This window comes from Pseudomassariella vexata (assembly GCF_002105095.1).
Source record: "Pseudomassariella vexata strain CBS 129021 chromosome Unknown BCR38scaffold_14, whole genome shotgun sequence".
NCBI classification, from domain to species: Eukaryota; Fungi; Ascomycota; class Sordariomycetes; order Amphisphaeriales; family Pseudomassariaceae; genus Pseudomassariella; species Pseudomassariella vexata.
In genome coordinates, this window is record NW_024467969.1 from 920,657 (window position 1) to 941,141 (window position 20,485).

The 20,485-nt window shown below is 52.0% G+C and overlaps 2 protein-coding genes across 2 annotated transcripts; both read left to right on the forward strand.

Moving 5' to 3' along the window:
* Positions 1–7,286: 7,286 nt before the first annotated feature.
* On the forward strand, positions 7,287–9,194 carry BCR38DRAFT_306413 (NUDE protein; the record flags this gene model as incomplete). Its single annotated transcript, XM_040854619.1, has 2 exons — positions 7,287–7,514; positions 7,614–9,194. Coding segments are annotated over 2 exons (1,809 nt in total), but the record flags the coding sequence as incomplete, so codon positions are not given.
* A 3,731-nt stretch (positions 9,195–12,925) lies between these two features.
* Positions 12,926–19,945, forward strand: BCR38DRAFT_489028 (acetyl-CoA carboxylase; the record flags this gene model as incomplete). The annotated part of the gene is made up of 4 exons (XM_040864352.1): positions 12,926–13,117; positions 13,179–13,444; positions 13,503–18,346; positions 18,411–19,945. The coding sequence occupies 4 exons, from the start codon at positions 12,926–12,928 to the stop codon at positions 19,943–19,945; spliced, it is 6,837 nt and encodes a 2,278-aa protein (XP_040711989.1).
* Between the last annotated feature and the right edge of the window lie 540 nt (positions 19,946–20,485).

The window sequence follows — 20,485 nt, forward strand, 5'->3', positions numbered from 1 at the left end:
TGAAGGACTCCCTGTGTACTGGTTGATATTAGATTTAGTGTTCAACTAGCAGCGAGTAACCGTAGCAGCCCTTAGAAAGTAGTATTTGATGCTAGTAGGCTAACTAGTCCTGTAAGTTCGATAGCTAGCTAACTATGGAGTAAAGCGAGTTTCCGTCGGATAAGCTAATTCCCTTATACGGGGTGCTTCAATTGTAATAAGAAATAGATAAGTGGAAACCTAGGTCTATCTCGAGCAGTCCATAACGATGTCGTCAGATGTCTACGAGCTGGTAAGAGGGTCTACCGGAGAGAGCTTCCGCGTCCTCCTAAGTCACATAACTAAGCAAATATATATCCCCTCAGCGATAAACACCGTTCACGGTTATAAAGAGACAGTCGTAGACTGAGGTTCTCCGCAGGGACGTTCTATCCGGACACTAAGTCCTCGGGTAGATATGGGTATATATAGTGATACGAAAAGGTAGGGGGACCCACTGGTTTTTCGTATCAAATGGTACCATCCCCCACCACCCCACCGGTAACGTTAATTGAGCACAATACTGCAAAAACACTACATTTTTACTTACACATAATTCCGTACATATTGAAGCTATTTATACCGTAGTTGTACCATTATGTAGCTGTTGTTATGGAGTTTAAGAATATTGCCACCTCTTGACTGTACAACCACTTTGTGTGACTACAGCGGCCGGCAAATCATCGGCCGTAGCCTCTGATTCTGATGAATCAACCCCTTCATCCTCAACTTCCACAACTTTCCCATTATTGGCTGGTTCTTGACGGTTATTAGGGGTTATAGGCTCCCCTGCAGCTAGTGCTTTTGATACTGTTATAAAACGGCGATTCGGATTTGGCAGTGACTTGCGCTTTTTACCCCTTTTCAAGCGGTCTAGTTCCTCCTGTAATGCCGTAGCCTTAGTGCGTTCGGCTACCAACTCTGCCTCTAAGGCTTCAACACCCTTGGCAACCTTCTGTAGCCTATAGCGGCTATGTGGGCTTGACTTGTTCGCAAAGTTGCGGATTTGACGGCTCGTACGGGGTGTAGAATCACTGTCAAGTCCAGGGGCTTGTGGCGGCGGTGGAGTGCCCCTTTTATCAACATCTACCTGGTTTTCGGGATGCCGTAGTGCCTTGGCCCTTGAAATTGGCCAATTTCCAGTAGTTCTCCAGCCAGATTTAATGACCTTATCGGTTATAGCCTTGCGTGCAGTACTATAACACCGGATAAAGTTGACTTTATCAACTGGCGCCGCATCCGTCATTCTATCCAATTTACTGACTTCTGCCCTCTAGGCCGACTTCAATACGTTAAAGGGGCCATTGTCATTCGGCTGTAAGCCATGGGAAGTGTGTGCCGGTAAGTAACAACAGTATACATTGTACATAAAGCACATAGTCATCCACTCATCCTATATAGCCCAGTGTCAGAGAACAGAATGCCACAGGCACCGGTGGGTGTCAGGACACTGAACGCAGGACACCGGTGGGCTGCCGGAGGGGTGTTTCGGACAAAAGACTCCCGAGTCATGATTACAATCTATGTGAAGCTTTGGGATGACGAGAGTCAAGATCCTTGGCATCGCCGACCCTGCTGTTATGCCGGGTCCAAGCGGCGGCCTAGCTATCTATATAAGGACCATCTCGAAGTAGGATAGGGAAGGAGCAGAGATCAATGCATCATCGTGGGCACCCCTACCTGAGACCGCCAGTGACCGCAAGTGACCACCCGGTGCTACGTAGGAGGGACGCCCGTTACTCCCCATCACTCTGTACTATTGCCTTCGGCCTAGCCGTACCCTGACACCAAGTTAGTACAGTTATACTGCAATAACTAGAAGACTTACAGAGGCGTGGGATCCATGGCCATCTAGTATAATTAGCCTAGCATCAGAGGGGTCTGCTGGCTGCGTCTGAGGCAAGTATACGTCAATAAGCCACTGATGGCCTATATGGTTGTCTGTCCAGCCATTTGGTGACGTTATATAGCGCCAGTGGGGACAGATCTCTCGGAATTGGTCAATGAACCACTGTTTTTGGAGCTCTTTGCCCTTAAACACTATACCTGGCTCTAGAAGGCGGCCGTCGGCTGTAGTGGCTTCAATAAAGGTAGTCCAACTACGGCCCTGTGAGCTCTTAATTATAGCCTTCTGTTGGGCGTCAGAACTCCCCAATACGAGCCCGTCAAGGCCTATAGTATAGTAATTAGCATAGATAATTGCCTAAGAGACTAATAGATAGTTACCAAAGCTAGCCATTATGCCTCCCTTATCGACATTCACTGTATTTTCTGGCTTAATCCAGCCGTATTCTCTCTCACAGATATCAAAGTACTAATGTACGGCTTTTGGTGTAAACGAGTTGAATCGAGCTGTCTCCTGCTTTCTACCCATCTTGGTACGAATTTCTGGATGTCTAGAGACAAGTCGGTTAAGCCAATTATTCCCTAATTCGTTGGTATCCCCCTGTTGAGCCAGAAGTGTAGAAACGCAAGCGCGTACGTGATTGTGCATAGGGGCATATCCCAAGGACTCTTGTCTGATGATCCAGTCGACTATACGGCTTTCTTGGGCTATAGGAACCCGCTTGCTGGTCGGTATAGGGTTGTCTGGCCACCCTTTGCCTTTGATTCTGTCGGAAAGGGTCTGCTGCGGCACTCCATGCTTCTGGGCGGATTTGTACTGCGACAGGCCATTATCGGTAACATCTAGAATAGCCTCAACTATCTGGTCCTCTGTCCAGCTACGGCGCGGCATTTTGGTGTACTGAAGCGTAGTACTTATAGAATAATAGTCAAAGGGGCATCGTGGCCTCAAAAGTAGTAGAATCAGAATTTTACGGCTGCCGGAACTCCGTAGTACCGGTGTGGAGTATCGTGTAACCTTTCTAAAAATGCTAAATTGAAAATTCTATTCAATTCGCTATTTATTCGTGCAATCGGCTTGTAAATAGCTTCAATTTCTATTAAGATCCGTATAATTGAAGTTGAAGTAATTATAGTGTAGGTGCTGCTAATTTGGTCCCCGGTGGGTTGATGGTGGATGGTAGCATCTCTTCCGTTGTTTGGTCAAACGGTCGCATGGTCAATTTGGTAGGGTTTAGGACTCATGGCCACCAAGTCCGCACCGTATCCAGCGAATGGCTGTCGCGCCCTGACGAACAGACCACTATAGGGATAGTACCGGGTTCAATTCCCGGCGGAAGCACCAAACCACTTGGGGAGGATTACGGACCTACTCTGGCAATAAGACCTGTGAGCGATAAGCCCATTGAGGACAATGGTTTCAATTGACCAGACCCCGGCACTTGATGCGTGCATCTAGGGGGGAGGATGCTATAATGCAGCAGTGCGCAACGTTATAGAATCTAATTGAATGGGATTCACCTAACCAGTGGGTCCCCCTACCTTTTCGTATCATATAGATACATATATAAATTCGATAAGCTTTGATGGTACGGCTAGGTCGAAGGCAATATTGCAGAGTGAAGGGGTGTTATAGGCGTCCCTCCTGCTTAGCACCGGGTGATCACTGGCGGTCTCAGGTAAGGGTGCCCCGAGTAATTTATTGATCTCTAACCGTCTTCCTATCTTCCTCCAAGATACTTCCCTTACATATGTAACCAGTGCCCATATATCGGAGCAGCAGAGCACTAGACTGCAGTTAAGTAGGGCACTCTACGGCTTAAGGGAGTCACCACTACTGTAGCAGAGGATATTTACGCGGACTATAGAGCAGCTAGGCTTTCAACTAGTGCCCTGTGAGCGATATTACTTCTCGTATAATGGAGTGCTAATCACGTCATACACTAGATCCAGGAGACCTTCAAGTTGAACGGAGGATAAGACCTTTAATAGTTCCTAGGTATCGAGGTCATCCGAGATCGCGGCAACCGATTGATCTAGCTATCTCAGATCTTATGTATAAATAAGCTAACTAATCTCCTACACAAGAAACAATAGAGGAAACAGACAACGCCGATAGGATTAGCAGAGCTCCTGCCCTACACCGACAGTGCCGAAGTGGCGTCCGTTAATAAATACCAACGACGGACCGGATCACTACTCTACGCAGCCGTAATCACGAGGCTAGACATAGCCCTCGCAATCTCAAGGTTCTCTAGAATCAACATGAACCCTAGTCCATTACATTATGCTACCGCGATACGACTCATCGAGTGCCTATTATCGACCGAATCCCTCGCACTCCAGTTCGGAGAAGACACCCCCATCATTTACCGACAACACACTAGACCAAAAAAGCTCTCACGCATACGCTACAAGGGTCTTCGGGGTACAATCAGCTAGCGGGCCACTAAGCAGGATACCATAACAACTTCAACCACGGAGTCAGAATTGTTAGCTCTAGCACAGGCGGCCTGTCAGACCTTATAACTACCAAAAAATACCTCATTCTACAGCGAGTGGGTCCCTCGTCTTTTGACGGTCAATTTGGTCCAACAGTTATGAGCCCGGGTTTGCGTCTTAAGACTGCAAGACTTTCTCGGGTATTATCAGTCCTCCAATTCCGCATAAGATCATCGGCAATGGTTCGAGACGTAGCCAAACCGCGTCAAAAAATAAGAGTTTTATTGCAGAATTCATACTCAAGGTAGAGGGGCGGACAATAAAAAAGATGTTCAAGACCCTGCAGACACCGTAGATGAAAAGATGTACGACGGCCAACGAGGCCAACCAACGACACAAGCCAGATGCTACTACAACTTGACGATATCTCTCCAAGCTGAGGGGGTGTGTCAGACCTTATAACTACCAAAATACCTCATTCTACAGCGAGTGGGGTCCCTCGTCTTTTGACGGTCAATTTGGTCCAACACGGCCAAAGAGTCTCTCTTCGTCTCTTGACTGCAGACCCGACTCCACCACTTCGATATACATAATCACTGGTTACTGGCAAGAACACCAGACGCGGAGGATCAAGGTGGAATATACTCCGACAGCCGTCATGGTAGCTAACGGATTAACCAAAGCACTACAAAGGGTACAATTCGATGGATTCGTGGAACAGATTAGCTTGAAAGACATCTCATGTTGAGGGACACACAATAGAAGTGATGTATTGTGGTGAGGAAAGAAAGCTAGGCTAGTGTTGTTGGTCTGGAAATAAGTAGTGGTGGCTGCGCAGGTACCACCTCTGACATCTCAGAATAGCTACAGGCAAGGAAAATGAAGGAATTAATGGATGATGATTTCCAACAGGATGAACAAGTCTATTATCAGAAAACATGCTATCAGAGAATATGCTTCCAGCAAGTCATCTGTTGGGTGGGGTTGGGGTGGGGGGTTCGGTATGTTGGATCACAGCCACTGCACAAGCCACACACACAGCCACATAGGAGGAACGATTACCCCTCCCTACACAAGGTCACACTAGCAGTTAGTCAACTGTAACAGAAGACAACGAGATATATCAATCAATCACTTGAACCCCTACTATTGATCAGATACACGTGTAATACGACAATAGCCCTAAGCATAGCTAGTGCATAAGCCGTTGTAACCCAGACATTAGTCTGGGTTGGTTCGAATTCCGGCGGCCGTTATAAAGACCATGCATCCCTACTGCGAAGGTGATAGGGAAAGAATTTAGCAGAGTTGGGCGTCCTACTAAAAAGAATCCACAGTCCTACATCGCTGTTAAATTTAGCCTCCGTGTTAAGTTCTGAAAGCTGAGAGTGCGAGAGGAAAATAATAGTTACGGAGGATATAAATTGGCAGTACAAGTTTGTACTTAAATGTAGGATTGGATAGTTTAGCCTGCTTTACCTCTGGTAGTCGGACCTACGGTCTTTACAAGCCGTGGGCTTCCATAGGACAGTATAATAAACGACATTCAAAAAAAAGGGATTAATTGATGTCTATGTCTATGTTCTGTCACAGCTGATTAACTGTTAGCGTGACCCTATGTATAAACGGGTAGTTATTCCTCCGATGTGGTTGTGTGTATGGCTTGTACAATGGCTGTAATCCAACATCAGGGCTGTTATTTCCGGATGCATACAAGCCGTTGTAAGTAATACCACGTATAAAAATCTTGGATAGTAAATTAAGATGTACTTAAATTCAGCTCGTGCTGAGTCGCTAGCGTCGTAAGAACCGAATCGAATGAGATGAAATGATATTCGATTAGTTATGTGTTTAAGGTATTATAGACAAAGCTTGGAAAAGCTTCTACAAGAAACAAAGAACAGGTCTTGGTGCATTGACGTCGAAACGAAACTCTCGTCAATCTAGACATTCAACAAATAGACAGGGTTGAGGTATATCGGGAAGGCAGATCAAACTGGAGAAAATGTAACAGTAATGATGGGGTCTTCATATCATGATATTCTGGTGATTTCTAGGAGAAGGCATCTGCGACATAGTACCGACAGCCACAAGTGCCAAAATCACATGTTGGCAATCAGCGCCAGGGTATACAATCAAATGCATGCAGTTGCCTCAACCGCGACGTAGTGACTGGCCTGGTTGGATGCATGCTTATCGCTCATTCTCAAGCAAAAAGCACGAGCAATTTTGGCGTTGTTTGGTTGGGTCGAACCAGCAGACGAGGTTGCCCATGGCACCAGTTTGACTCCTTCGGGACTAGCGTTGTGCCGCCCCTAAGGGGAGAGGCACATCAAACGGCTGCCAACAACAAGAAACACACCAGAGGGCTAGTAGCAGGGCAGGGGAAACAATCGACAACCCACGAATCCCGCCAGCCCCTCCGGCGACGACGACGACGACTACGAAGACGACAAAAAGCGACACGGTAAGTCGACAACACCCTCGATCAGCCTCGACGACCTGCAACGGCAAGCAGCAACCGACACGCCGACGACACACGACGACGACAACACACGACGACGAACACACGACCCAAATCCAGGTACTTCGTAGGAAGCCGCTTCGCATCCCGCGCGATACGGCGAAAACACCAAGACTCCTGCGACTCGTTGTCTTGGCAGGAGCAATCTGCGCAGCTGTTTTCTTTCCTGTATGGCTTCCCCTTCCTTTCCAGGCCGACGCGACAGGCGGCAGCGGTGGCAGGGTACCCAGCAGTACTGACTTCCACCAGGGTGAAGCAACAAATCTTCCGGCCACTACTTCGATTCTTTTCTATCTTTAAACATTCTTCCTCGACATTCGACGCCATCGCCACAATCGCCATTTCGCTTTCGATACTTTTTCCACTTTGTTTTTTAATCTCCGACGTGACCCAGGCGCCCAACCCCAACCCCGCCGACCGATGCGACCGATGTTCTTTTGAATAAGCTTCATCAACCATGGCCGAGCCACCGTCTTCGCCGCCCAATCCCGACGCGACCCCCGAGGAGTCGCTCGCGTGGTACAAGAGTCAGTATGAGCAGCTTGCGCTGGAGCTGGCCGACTTTCGAGAGTCCAGCCACGAGTTAGAGGCCGAGCTCGAGAAAGACCTCGAGGCAGCTGATAAGCGCGAGCGCACGCTGCAACAGAGGGCGGAGGGGCTGCAGTTCGAGGCCGACGAGTGGAAGGTGAGCAGCATCACTACTGTCACTCTCGTGGCTTGGCCATAACAGCCAAGGAAGAACAGGCTCGTACACAACGGACGCTAACAAGGCATCTGTCACCAGGAGAAATGCAAAAAGGCCAAGATCGAGGCAAACGCGGCGCAGAACGCATTGGAGAAGGAGATTACGACCCTCCGCGACAGCAACCGCACCCTGCAACTCAAACTACGCGACATCGAGGTGGCCAACGATGACTTCGAGCGCCAGGCCCGCAACACTACGTCGTCCCTCGAGGACATGGAGTCCAAGTACAATATGGCCCTCGAGCGCAGTGTCATGATGGAGGAGGAGATCAAGATCGGCGAACAGGAGCGTGAGCAGCTGCGCATCGAGTCCCAGCGCCTGCGCGAGGAGCTCAGCGACCTTAAGATCGAGGCCGAGATTCTGCAGGACAAGATCAAGAAGGCCGAGAGCCGCAACCTGCACGTATCCACCATCTCCACTGACTTGAGCGTGTCCAACCCCGAATCGCCCAGCTTTGAGAACTCGCCGCGCTCGACGGCTAGCAGCCCCATGATCAGTACGCCACCCGACGATGTGGCCCTGCCGCCACCGAGAAAGGGCGTTCACGCCTCTGACGAGCCACCATCACCGCCCATGTCCGACGCATCAACCACGCTGCCGAAACCGGCCGGCAGGCTCCGAACACCCGCGCCTTCGGCGTCCAAGAGATCCCGCCTCCCATCCCCCGCCGACAAGAGTGTGACGCCCAGACCGCGTACTTCCACCCAACAATCTTTCTCGTCGTCCACCTCCATGCGTCCCCCACCTCGAGCACGCGCCGCCACCCAGACCCGTACTCCGGCACCGACTCGGACCACAACCACAAATGCACGTGCCATATCACACAAGATCCCGCCTTCTACATCTCTCACCCACATCCGTAGTCTCACGGCACAAATGCAACGCCTCGAAGCTCGCGTCCAATCTGCGCGCTCCAAGCTGCCCGCCCCCGTCAACACACCACCACGTGCCTCCCCGCGCTCGTCCGTCCTCGGTGGCGGAGCTATGCCCGCCAATGTCACGATTCGAAGTCGAAAACGTACCGTGGGGTCTTCGACCTCCTCGGCCGTCGCCGAAGATACGCCCATGCAGAACACAGGGAGGGAGAGCAAGCAAAGCCACGTCCCCCGACTTAGTACTTCGGGTGTGTCAAGGCTATCCTTCGGGCCTCTACCCAATAGGAACGGCACATACGATCCGGATTCGAGCTCAGCAGTCATCTCTCGTCCTAGTAGTCGAGCTAGTGTGTCGTCTACCGCTGGACATGGGACATTTGCGAGACCGGAGGGACCGGCATCACGCAGCGAAATTGCAAGACCAATGAGCAGGGCTTCGCTGACGGGCGCCAGGACTCCGCTGGGTATCCGACCGCGGAGCAGTCTGGGTGGTGGCTTGAACTCTTCTGTGCATGGTCACGGACACTCTCGAAGTATCAGCAGCCGCATCGAATTCGACGAAACCGAAGAGGGCGAGTATGGACGCACGCCAAGCAGAAGGAGTGCCTACAGAAAGTACGACCGCGAAGGCGACGGAGCTAGTGGCATACCGATGCCGGGCCGGCGACAGAGCGGCGAAGTGGGAGGCAGCTCAGGTCGAGCTTCGGCTACCCCTAGCAGGACAAGTGGTACCAGGAAGCTGGCAGACTTGGGAGAAACTTACTAGAAGTCAAGTCCTCTCCGCCTCTTGCAGGGAAAAGGTAGAGCAGGGCGGAGTCGAAGATGAGAAAGGCGCCTCGGCGCTCACGATGCTTATGGTTACGGAGTTGGCATATCGTCCCTTTTTATCGTGCTTTCATGATCACAGCTTCTGCCCCGTGCGGACGGAACGGATCAAGGTCGGAGTTGATGGCACATCATCATCAGCATCATCATAGCCTTCTGGATTGCCTGTTTACGGAGTCATGACTGGTGTTGGAAGGGAACCCTTTTTTGGAATCAGAACTTCTTCAAGTGTGAACGTCACATGCCGGACGTTTGGCCTTCTTTTTTTTTCGAGTATCAAGGAAGAGAAAGGCATGGAGAGGTGGAGATTGGGGAAGAAGACTGTATATGTATATCGGACTCGATGATACGCCCGAGGGTGGGACAAGAACAAGAAGTAGACGGAGACGGAGACGGAGTACTTGTTTAGCTAGTACCGAGTAATACAGACCCACGGCGGTCACATTCCCTTTGTGCAGAACACTACCCACTTCTTGAACTGGAATTCTTTTCGACTTGTACACTGCCCGGATTGCCTGGATATTTGCTACTCTAGGCAGTCCACGGAAATAATCACCTGCTAAGTCCCAAATGCTGGGTAAGCAAGGGTGTATAATGTAAATAATGATGCTAATCGGTAATCCAACGCCTAAACAAATTAAGTTGAATATCATGATCCGCCAGCCTCAATTCATGACCTGGCTGGTCAACTCCTCAAAATCTGCCTTGATCATTCTCCCCGGATGATTGTTCCTGACAGCCTCTGCTCTGTGATACTCGTCGCCACTTGCACCTGCTTGGATGTAGTTTATTTAAGCAATCTGTCATGGCCAAGTCAGGGGCCCCAGCCGAAAAAGTGGTGATCTCTACTACATTGTACTTGCTCACTCGAAACCTGTCTCTGCCGAGAGATTGTGAATCTGCACACCATTTCGGCGCTTCTTGCGTGTGGTTTGTGAGGGACAACACGGGAGCAGCCGAAGCAGCCTGGCCAGCCCTACAGTCCCACAGAAATGCGAAATCGTATGATGTTGCAACCCCGAAACCTCAATTTGGGTTACTGACCTACCTGTGCCAGCCCTGCTCCCGCTTCGCCGCTTCGCGCCATTTCTGATTAGATCAGAGGCCTACATGGACACGTGCGTTACCGATCAGAGCATTAGTAGTCGAAGCTTTGTCTCGGGCTGGCTCGAGCTCGAAGAACGACTTCGAGACTTTCCGAACGCAAGCAGAGCCACAGAGACGCTGCAGTTGAGCGACACGCAATCGCGACTTAAGCGCTTTGCCCCTGTAAAACGGTAGCAGCCAGATGCTCGCATCTAGATATGCCCGTCAAGGAGCAAAGTGTTAGACGATGAGACGGCGGCGGATGAAGAGACGGAGACGCGGAGTTAGGAAACCCAATGTTCGGCACAAGCTCGAGTACCTGCAGCATAAGCCCGACGGAGCCATTGCCAAGACCTTCCGTTGGCTAACCTTTAGTTCCGGGCTATGCTTGGGGTCGGGCAATAAGCAAGAGAACTGGAGATGTCCAGTGCTACTGAGACCATGGATTGGATATATTCATCCTCAGGCGTTGAGGTGTGACATGCCGTGAAGGGGACATGGCCGAGTTGCCTTGCAGACTGGGGTACATATCTAAGTTGTGCGTGGGTAAATTCAATCCTAACGGTCAAAAGCTTCTTGCGTCTTCACAACCGCTGCAGTCTAGAGACGAGACGGAAGTACCCCCAGAAGTTCCCCAACAGGCAACATGCAATCTCCCGGATTTAGTGATTTCGAATATTTTGAGCGACAGGGGCGTCGACCACTATGGCACTACGAGGAACGGGGGGCGTATGAAGGTTGTGACTCGAGCGGAGCGCGGACAAGATGTTGGGGATTTGCGGGTGGAGAGGAGCGCATTGGTGGCCATCAAAGCTAGTGCCCAGCAGGGGGTCTTTGAGCACGACACTTTTTTGTGAACGAGATTGGGCCGAAGTTTGGCAGCCCGAGCCAAACCCCGACTGCCCCAGAAGCCAGCCCCGCGCTAGGCCATGCAATTCTAAAGCTCGGCATGAGGTGCAGACGGGTCGCTAGACCCTACATATGTAATAAACCGGGGCCGTATCGGGTGCGGCCCCAACAGCCAACAATTGAGTTCGCGGGCCAAAGGGGGCCAAGACCTGGGTAAAGTACCTCTAGTTCCCACCTTCGCGATAATATGCTTGTTGCATATATGTTGTAGTAGAACAATTCAACAAGAACGTCACGTTGAAGCTACAGTGCGATGGCCGCAGCGCAGACTCGACCAACAAATATTTTCAGATGTTTTCAGCGCATGCAGGTGGTGCTTTGGGCTTTTGGGGCATAAGCAGAAGGGTACGGTCGAAGAACTCAATTTGGTTCTGTCCCCAAGATGAGCTAGTCCTCTTTGAGTCGACTTGTGTTGAGCTTTTGGAGAGCTTCGTCATCAGCTCTAGCCCTGCCGCGATTTGATGACACCCGGAAGGGGAAGGTATCATGTATCTGACAAATATGTCAGTATTTCAGAACGACGTGCATCTGACAAATATGAGTGAGGATGTGGATGCATTGGGCGGACAGAGACTACGGTGCAGTAAAGCGAATATGGTCTTGATGATGCGACACCTGCGGGCATCGCACCGGGGTTAAAAAAAAATATATTGACTTTTTGGTTTTCTGCATTTTGATGAATGGCTGCGCTCTGACGTTCTTGTTTTTTTGCTGGCTTGGCTCTGAACCACACACACCCGTCTGAGCGGAATGGACCAGGACGCACACACTTCGATGGGATCTCCCCAACACCCCGGCGCAGGCTGCCATTGGATGGACGATGCACCACGGCCCAATGATTTATGACTTTTGAATTCCGAAATCAACCTTCATGGGGGCAGCATGGGGGTAGCCCAGTTGTGGTGTCAGCGATATACCTGTCTGGTGGTCGCTGTAGTGCGTCGATCACGGCCATAATTAAATCATATCAACTTCGCAAGACCCCATTGTGGCATTCGTCTTTTCGTTCTAATTCCTTACTCTTCCCTCGCGGAAAACCACATTCCCACCACAATTGCAGTCTGTCGCTGCCTCGCTTCACTTGCTGTCTTCTAGTTCATCTTTGACATCACGTCCAAGTTTGTGGATATTCTGGAAAGAAACTCGCATTCACTTGCTGTGTGTAAGTAGAGCTCGCTCTTTCCCATCGAAGTGGTTCGTCGTCTCTCAACATAAAGCGGAGACGTGCGGGCGTGCCTGCCAAACCTTATCTACGAATCTTGATCGCAACCTCCCATATATGCTCTGCATTGAACACGGCACACCCGTCCCTGGCAGCGACTGACAAACTCCTTCTACAGATATTTCCACGTTTAAGAGACCTGCGACTTGTTCCTTCCGCAACTAGAGCCCCAGGCGTCAGCGGGCACCTCTTCTTCCGAAAACCCCCCGACTGACGACATCCCTCCCCTCGAACCCACAACTCTTTTCTCCGACCACCATACACACTTCTAATTGCACTCAACTCTTCCGAAATCCACCACTGCTTGCTTGCCAGGACTCTTGGGAATTCGCCTGAGGCAGCAACTATACTTTGATGTGCCGATAGACGTCCTCTTCCGTCCAACTACTCAACCCACATCCCCTCGTCAGACCTGCGCTGAGTCAGCCGCCAGCATGGCTACGACTAACGGTCATGGGCCAGCCAACGGCAGCCGCACGGTGCCCGTCTCCAACGGCAAGGCCTCATATGCCGAGAAGCACAGAATCGCCGACCACTTCATCGGAGGCAACAAGCTCGAGAATGCACCGTCGTCCAAGATTAAAGAGTTCGTGGCAGCTCACGATGGCCACACCGTCATCACAAACGTAAGTCCGAATGTCCCAAGGTGCCGGGAAACTGCCAGGTTCTGACGTCACATACGACAAGATCCTAATTGCCAACAATGGTATTGCCGCCGTCAAAGAGATTCGATCAGTACGGAAGTGGGCGTACGAGACGTTTGGCGACGAGAAGGCCATCCAGTTCACTGCCATGGCCACACCTGAAGATCTGGCAGCCAATGCCGATTACATCAGAATGGCAGACCACTACGTCGAGGTGCCTGGTGGCACAAACAACAATAACTATGCCAACGTTGAGCTGATCGTCGACATTGCGGAGCGTATGAATGTCCACGCCGTATGGGCAGGCTGGTAAGTTTTGCCCCCCAAAAACTGCTCGATTGAGAGGAAACCGCGCTGACATGTGCAGGGGTCACGCTTCCGAAAACCCCAAGCTTCCCGAGTCTCTGGCAGCCTCGCCCAAGAAGATTGTCTTCATCGGACCCCCCGGCTCTGCCATGCGTTCCCTCGGTGACAAGATCTCCTCCACCATTGTCGCCCAGCACGCCCAAGTGCCTTGTATTCCGTGGTCTGGAACCGGCGTAGACCAAGTCGAGGTCGACAACGAGGGCATTGTTACGGTTGCTGAGGATGTCTATCTGAAGGGTTGTGTTAACTCGTGGCAAGAGGGTCTGGAGAAGGCCAAGGACATCGGCTTCCCCGTCATGATCAAGGCATCTGAAGGAGGTGGGGGCAAGGGTATTCGAAAGGCCACGAGCGAGGAGGGTTTCGAGCAGCTGTACAAGGCGGCGGCAAGTGAGATTCCCGGCTCTCCCATCTTCATCATGAAGCTGGCTGGAAATGCCAGACATTTGGAAGTGCAGCTTCTTGCTGATCAGTACGGCAATAACATCTCTCTCTTCGGCAGAGATTGTTCTGTCCAGCGTCGACACCAGAAGATCATTGAGGAGGCCCCCGTAACCATTGCCAAGCAGCCCACTTTCAAGGCCATGGAAGACGCTGCCGTCCGACTTGGTCGGCTCGTCGGTTACGTCTCTGCTGGTACCGTCGAGTATCTATACTCACACGCTGACGATCAGTTCTACTTCCTGGAACTCAACCCTCGTCTGCAGGTGGAGCATCCGACGTCAGAAATGGTCAGTGGTGTAAACTTGCCTGTGGCCCAGCTTCAGGTTGCCATGGGCATCCCGTTGCACCGAATCCGTGACATCCGACTGCTGTACGGCGTCGACCCTAAGACCGCCACTGAGATCGACTTTGAGTTCAAGTCACCTCAAAGCGAGAAGACTCAGCGTCATCCCACGCCAAAGGGTCACTGCACCGCGTGCCGTATCACATCGGAAGACCCGGGTGAGGGCTTCAAGCCTTCCAATGGTGTGCTGAAAGACCTCAACTTCCGAAGTAGCGCCAATGTTTGGGGCTACTTCTCGGTCAGTACCGCTTCGAGCATCCACAGCTTCTCTGATAGTCAATTCGGTCACATCTTCGCGTACGGAGAAAACCGAGCGGCGTCGCGCAAGCACATGGTTGTCGCCCTGAAGGAGCTGAGCATTCGTGGCGACTTCAGAACCACCGTTGAGTACCTGATCAAGTTGCTTGAGACGGAGGCTTTTGAGGACAACACCATCACCACCGGCTGGCTTGATGAGCTCATCGCTACGAAGCTAACTGCCGAACGCCCCGACCCCATGCTGGCAGTCGTCTGCGGTGCTGTCACCAAGGCTCACATCGCGAGCGAAGAGTGTATTGCCGAGTACCGTGCTGGTCTCCTGAGAGGCCAAGTCCCGTCGAAAGATATCTTGAAGACGGTTTTTGGCATCGACTTCATCTACGAGGGTACTCGCTACAAGTTCACCGCCACTCGTGCCAGTCTGGATAGCTATCACGTCTTCATCAACGGTTCCCGATGCTCGGTCGGCGTCCGTGCCTTATCTGACGGAGGTCTGCTCATCCTTCTCGACGGACAAAGCCACAATGTCTATTGGAAGGAGGAGGTTGGCGCAACCCGCTTGTCCGTCAATAGCAAGACTTGCCTGCTGGAGCAGGAGAACGACCCAACCCAGCTTCGAACGCCGTCCCCCGGCAAGCTAGTCAAATATACCGTGGAGAACGGCGAGCACGTCCGCGCTGGTCAGACCTTCGCCGAAGTCGAAGTGATGAAGATGTTCATGCCTTTGATAGCGCAAGAGGACGGCATCGTTCAGCTGATCAAGCAGCCGGGTGTCACTATTGAGGCTGGCGACATTCTGGGCATACTCGCACTGGACGACCCGTCGCGCGTGAAGCAGGCAGTGCCCTTCCTCGGCCAGCTCCCGGCATTTGGTCCTCCCCAGGTTATCGGTAACAAGCCTGCTCAGCGCTTCCACATGTTGTATGCGACATTAAAGAACATTCTCAACGGGTTCGACAATTCGGCCATCATGAAGGAGACCCTCGAGGAGACTATCAAGGTTCTCCGTGATCCCGAGCTCCCCTTCAGCGAGTGGAACTCTCAGCACTCTGCACTCCACTCGCGCATGCCCCAGAAGCTTGATACGCTCTTTACGCAGGTCGTTGACAAGGCCAAAGCCCGTGGCACCGAGTTTCCCGCGAAGTCGCTGGCGAAGACACTGACCAAGTTCGTCGACGAAAACGTGTCTCCGTCGGATGCGGACATTTTGCGAGCCACCCTTGCACCCCTCACCGAGGTCATCGAGGCTTACAGTGAAGGCCAGAAGGCACGTGAACTTAAGGCTATCACGGCCCTGCTCACCATGTACGTCGAAGTCGAGAAGCGTTTCTCAGGCCACCGCTCGCAAGACGAGGAAGTTATTCTGAAACTTCGTGACGAGAACAAGGATGACTACTTCAAGGTCGTTCAAGTCACTCTGTCGCACTCGCGTGTGGGGTCCAAGAACAACTTGGTCATTGCCATCCTCGATCGATACCGACCGAATCAACCGGGCATTGGCAATATCAACAAGCACCTAAGACCTGCGCTGCGCTTTCTAACGGAGCTCGAATCGCGCCAGACTGCTAAGGTTGCTCTGAAAGCGCGCGAGATCCTGATCCAGTGTGCTCTCCCATCATTAGAGGAGCGTATCGATCAGATGGGTCACATCCTCCGCGCTTCCGTTATGGAAGCTAAGTACGGCGAATCAGGCTGGGAGCACCGCGAGCCTAGTCTGGATGTTCTGAAGGAGGTTGTTGACTCCAAGTATACCGTCTTTGATGTCCTGTCCCTATTCTTTGGACATGAGAACCCTTACATTTCGATTGCGGCACTTGAGGTGTACGTCCGTCGCGCGTACCGTGCGTACAACCTTAAGCAGGTTCATTACCACAACGACGAGACCGATTCGCCCTGTTTTGTGTCGTGGGACTTTTCATTCCGAAAGATTGGCCAGTCCGAATTTGGCATCCCGGCCAACTCGACGTATCCTTCGGCGCCAGGCACTCCCACACAAGAGTTTGGCTTCAAGCGCATCAGTTCCTTCAGCGACATGTCGTACTTGACTCTTCAGACCGAGGAGGAGCCTACTCGCAAGGGCGTCATTGTTCCGTGCCGTTATCTTGACGACGTCGAAGAGTTGCTGCACAAGGCTTTGGAAATCCTTCCCCGGAGGAAGGCGGTGGCAAGCTTAATTCCGGACTTGACCGGCAAGCGCAAGTTTGTCGCACGATCTGATACCACGGACGAGCTCCCCAATGTTCTCAACGTTGCTGTCTCTGATGCCGAGTCTGACGATGACAAGGATATTCTTGCCCGCATCAAGACCCTGATTAACTCGAACCGAGAGGAGCTCGTGGCCCGCCGCGTGCGCCGCCTCACCTTCATCTGTGGACGCAAGAATGGTTCATACCCGGGTTATTACACGTTCCGAGGCCCTGAGTACACCGAGGACGACAGCATTCGCCACAGCGAGCCAGCTTTGGCTTTCCAACTTGAGCTGGGCCGTCTGTCTAAGTTCAAGACATCTCCTGTGTTCACCGAGAACAAGAATATCCACGTGTACGAGGCTGTAGGCAAGGGAGTCGAGACGGACAAGAGGTATTTTACGCGTGCTGTAATCCGCCCCGGCCGCCTTCGCGATGAGATCCCTACTGCGGAATATCTCATTTCGGAAGCCGACCGCGTCGTTAGTGACATCTTCGATGCCCTGGAGATTATTGGGAACAACAACTCGGACCTGAACCACCTCTTCCTCAACTTTACCCCGGTATTCCAGCTCCGACCTGAGGAGGTTGAGCATTCCCTGCAGGGCTTCTTGGACCGTTTCGGTCCCCGTGCCTGGCGTTTGCGTGTCGCTCAGGTGGAGATTCGCATCATCTGCACCGACGCCAACACCGGCATGCCCATGCCTCTGCGTGTCCTTATCACCAACACGTCAGGTTATGTCGTCCAGGTGGAGATGTACGCTGAGCGTAAGTCTGAGAAGGGTGAGATGGTATTCCACTCGATCGGTGGCACCACCAAGATCGGCGCCATGCACCTGTTGCCCGTCACGAGCGCCTACCCGGCCAAGAACGCACTCCAGCCGAAGCGATACAAAGCTCACTTGATGGGTACGCAGTACGTCTACGACTTCCCAGAGTTGTTCCGTCAGGCAATCCAGAATAGCTGGGCCAAGGCTGTCAAGGCTCAACCCAACTTGGCCGAGAAGCAGCCGGCGCAGGGCGAGTGTATTGACTACAGCGAACTTATCCTCGACGATGCCGACAAGTTGACAGAGGTTGCCCGCGAACCTGGTACCAACAGCTGTGGCATGGTCGGTTGGATGATCAAGGCCCGCACTCCCGAGTATCCGAATGGCCGTAAATTCATCATTGTTGCCAACGACATCACTTACAAGATTGGCTCCTTTGGTCCCAAGGAGGACCACTTCTTCAATAAGTGTACGGAAAAGGCTCGCGCTCTCGGCATTCCTCGTATCTATCTATCGGCCAACTCGGGTGCCCGCCTGGGTATAGCTGATGAGCTAATCCCTCACTACAAGGTGGCCTGGAACGACCCCTCGAGGCAGGAGGCCGGCTTCAAGTACCTCTACCTCGATGCCGAAGGTAAGAAGAGGTTCGAGGATGGTGCCAGTCGTGACGTCATCACTGAGGAGATCGTCGAGGACGGCGAGACTCGATACAAGCTAACGGCCATCATTGGCGCCGAGGATGGTCTTGGTGTCGAGTGTCTGAGAGGCTCTGGTCTCATCGCTGGTGCCACAAGTCGAGCGTACAATGATATTTTCACCATCACTTTAATAACCTGCCGATCCATTGGTAAGTTCCATGTCATCCATTGCCCACTCTAACGCAAGACAAGCAAATTAACTGTCTCTTGCAGGTATCGGTGCCTACCTTGTCCGCCTGGGACAACGTGCCGTCCAGATTGAAGGTCAACCTATCATTCTCACCGGCGCTGGCGCTCTCAATAACCTGTTAGGTCGTGAGGTGTACACTTCCAACTTGCAGCTTGGTGGCACCCAGATCATGTACCGTAATGGCGTTTCGCACATGACTGCCAATGACGACTTCGCTGGCGTGTCCAAGATTGTCGACTGGCTGTCCTTCGTGCCCGCGTCGCGCAGCATGCCGGTGCCCATCACCCCGAGTGTCGACAGCTGGGATCGTGACAACATCTACACCCCCCCTGGCAAGGCTCCTTATGATGTCAGATGGCTCATCGGCGGCAAGCAAGACGAGGAGGGCTTTCAACCCGGCCTTTTCGACAAGGACTCATTCGTTGAGACGCTCGGCGGTTGGGCTCGTACCGTTGTTGTCGGCCGCGCTCGCCTGGGCGGCATTCCTATGGGTGTCATTGCTGTAGAGACGCGCACCGTAGAGAATGTCACGCCGGCCGACCCTGCCAATCCAGACTCGGTCGAGCAGGTCTCAAACGAAGCTGGAGGCGTTTGGTACCCCAACTCGGCCTTTAAAACTGCTCAAGCTATCAATGACTTCAATTATGGTGAACATCTTCCTCTCATGATCCTGGCCAACTGGAGAGGTTTCTCGGGTGGTCAACGCGACATGTACAACGAGGTGTTGAAGTATGGTTCCTACATCGTCGACGCCCTGGTAAAATTCGACCAGCCCATTTTTGTCTACATCCCGCCCTTCGGTGAGCTGCGTGGCGGTTCTTGGGTCGTCGTTGACCCTACCATCAACCCGGCCTGCATGGAGATGTACGCCGATGTCGAGGCGCGCGCTGGTGTCCTTGAACCCGAGGGCATTATTGGCATCAAGTACCGCAAGGAGAAGCAGCTTGAGACCATGGCTCGTATGGACTCTACCTACGCTGCGCTCAAGAAGCAAGCTGCCGACACCAACCTGTCCAAGGACCAGCTTGATGACATCAAGGCCCAAATGACGGCCCGCGAGAAGCAGCTGCTCCCAATTTATGCCCAGATCAGCATCCAATTCGCCGATCTCCATGACCGTGCGGGACGTATGAAGGCGAAAGGAACCATTCGACAGGAGATTGAATGGAAGAACGCCCGTAGATTCTTCTACTGGCGTGTGCGTAGACGTTTGAATGAAGACTACATTCTGAAGCGCATGGCCGCTGCCACGATGACGTCGTCGACATTTTCGACGGATGCCAAATTGGAGGAACAGCGCTCTCACAACAAGCAACTTCTGTCCGCCTGGACTGGTATTGCACAGTGGGAGACTGCCGACAAGGAGGTGGCTACTTGGTATGAGGAAAAGGCTGAGCTCGTCACGGGTAAGGTCAAGGCGCTCAAGAGGGCTGCCGTTGCTGATCAAACACGCGGTCTCATTGGCAGCGATGAGGATGATTGGGCCAAGTCGGTCAAGGAGGCATTATCAACTATGCCCCTAGCTCAAAAGGAGGCGCTTCTTAAGAAACTTCGTTAGACGGAGGTGTATTGTCATTCACAATGAAGGAACGGGGTGTACTATATTAGCACATGAGGGGGAGAAGGTGGCGCGGACGGATTGGGTGAACTTTAGATTCAAGCTTGTTATGTTTCAATCTTTAATCGAATGATTTTGTTATGACCAACGCTCCCTCAGGGTCGCCTTGCGTTTTGTGACGTTTTGCTTTACTTGCTGACCACAGCTATTGTAACTGGCTAATCTCAAATTGAACATACGACTTTAGTTTCGTCTTGCATCGTCTTGCTTGATTTCGAAGAAATCGAGAATATGTCGCCTCCGCATCTAATTGTTGAAGGAGCGGTTTAGAAAAACGACTTGCAAAATTCACAGCGCCCGTTTTCCCGGATTCGCACCGCTCCTAATTCTCTCAGACTGTGTACACGGACCACGGGAGTTCTGGCGTTCCAAATGTCCAGATATGAACCGGCACGTATTAGGGCGTGTACAGCCTTGGGTAAAAGCATGGTCATTTTCTAGGTGTACCGTACACGCAACCGCACGTCAATGAGTTGTGAC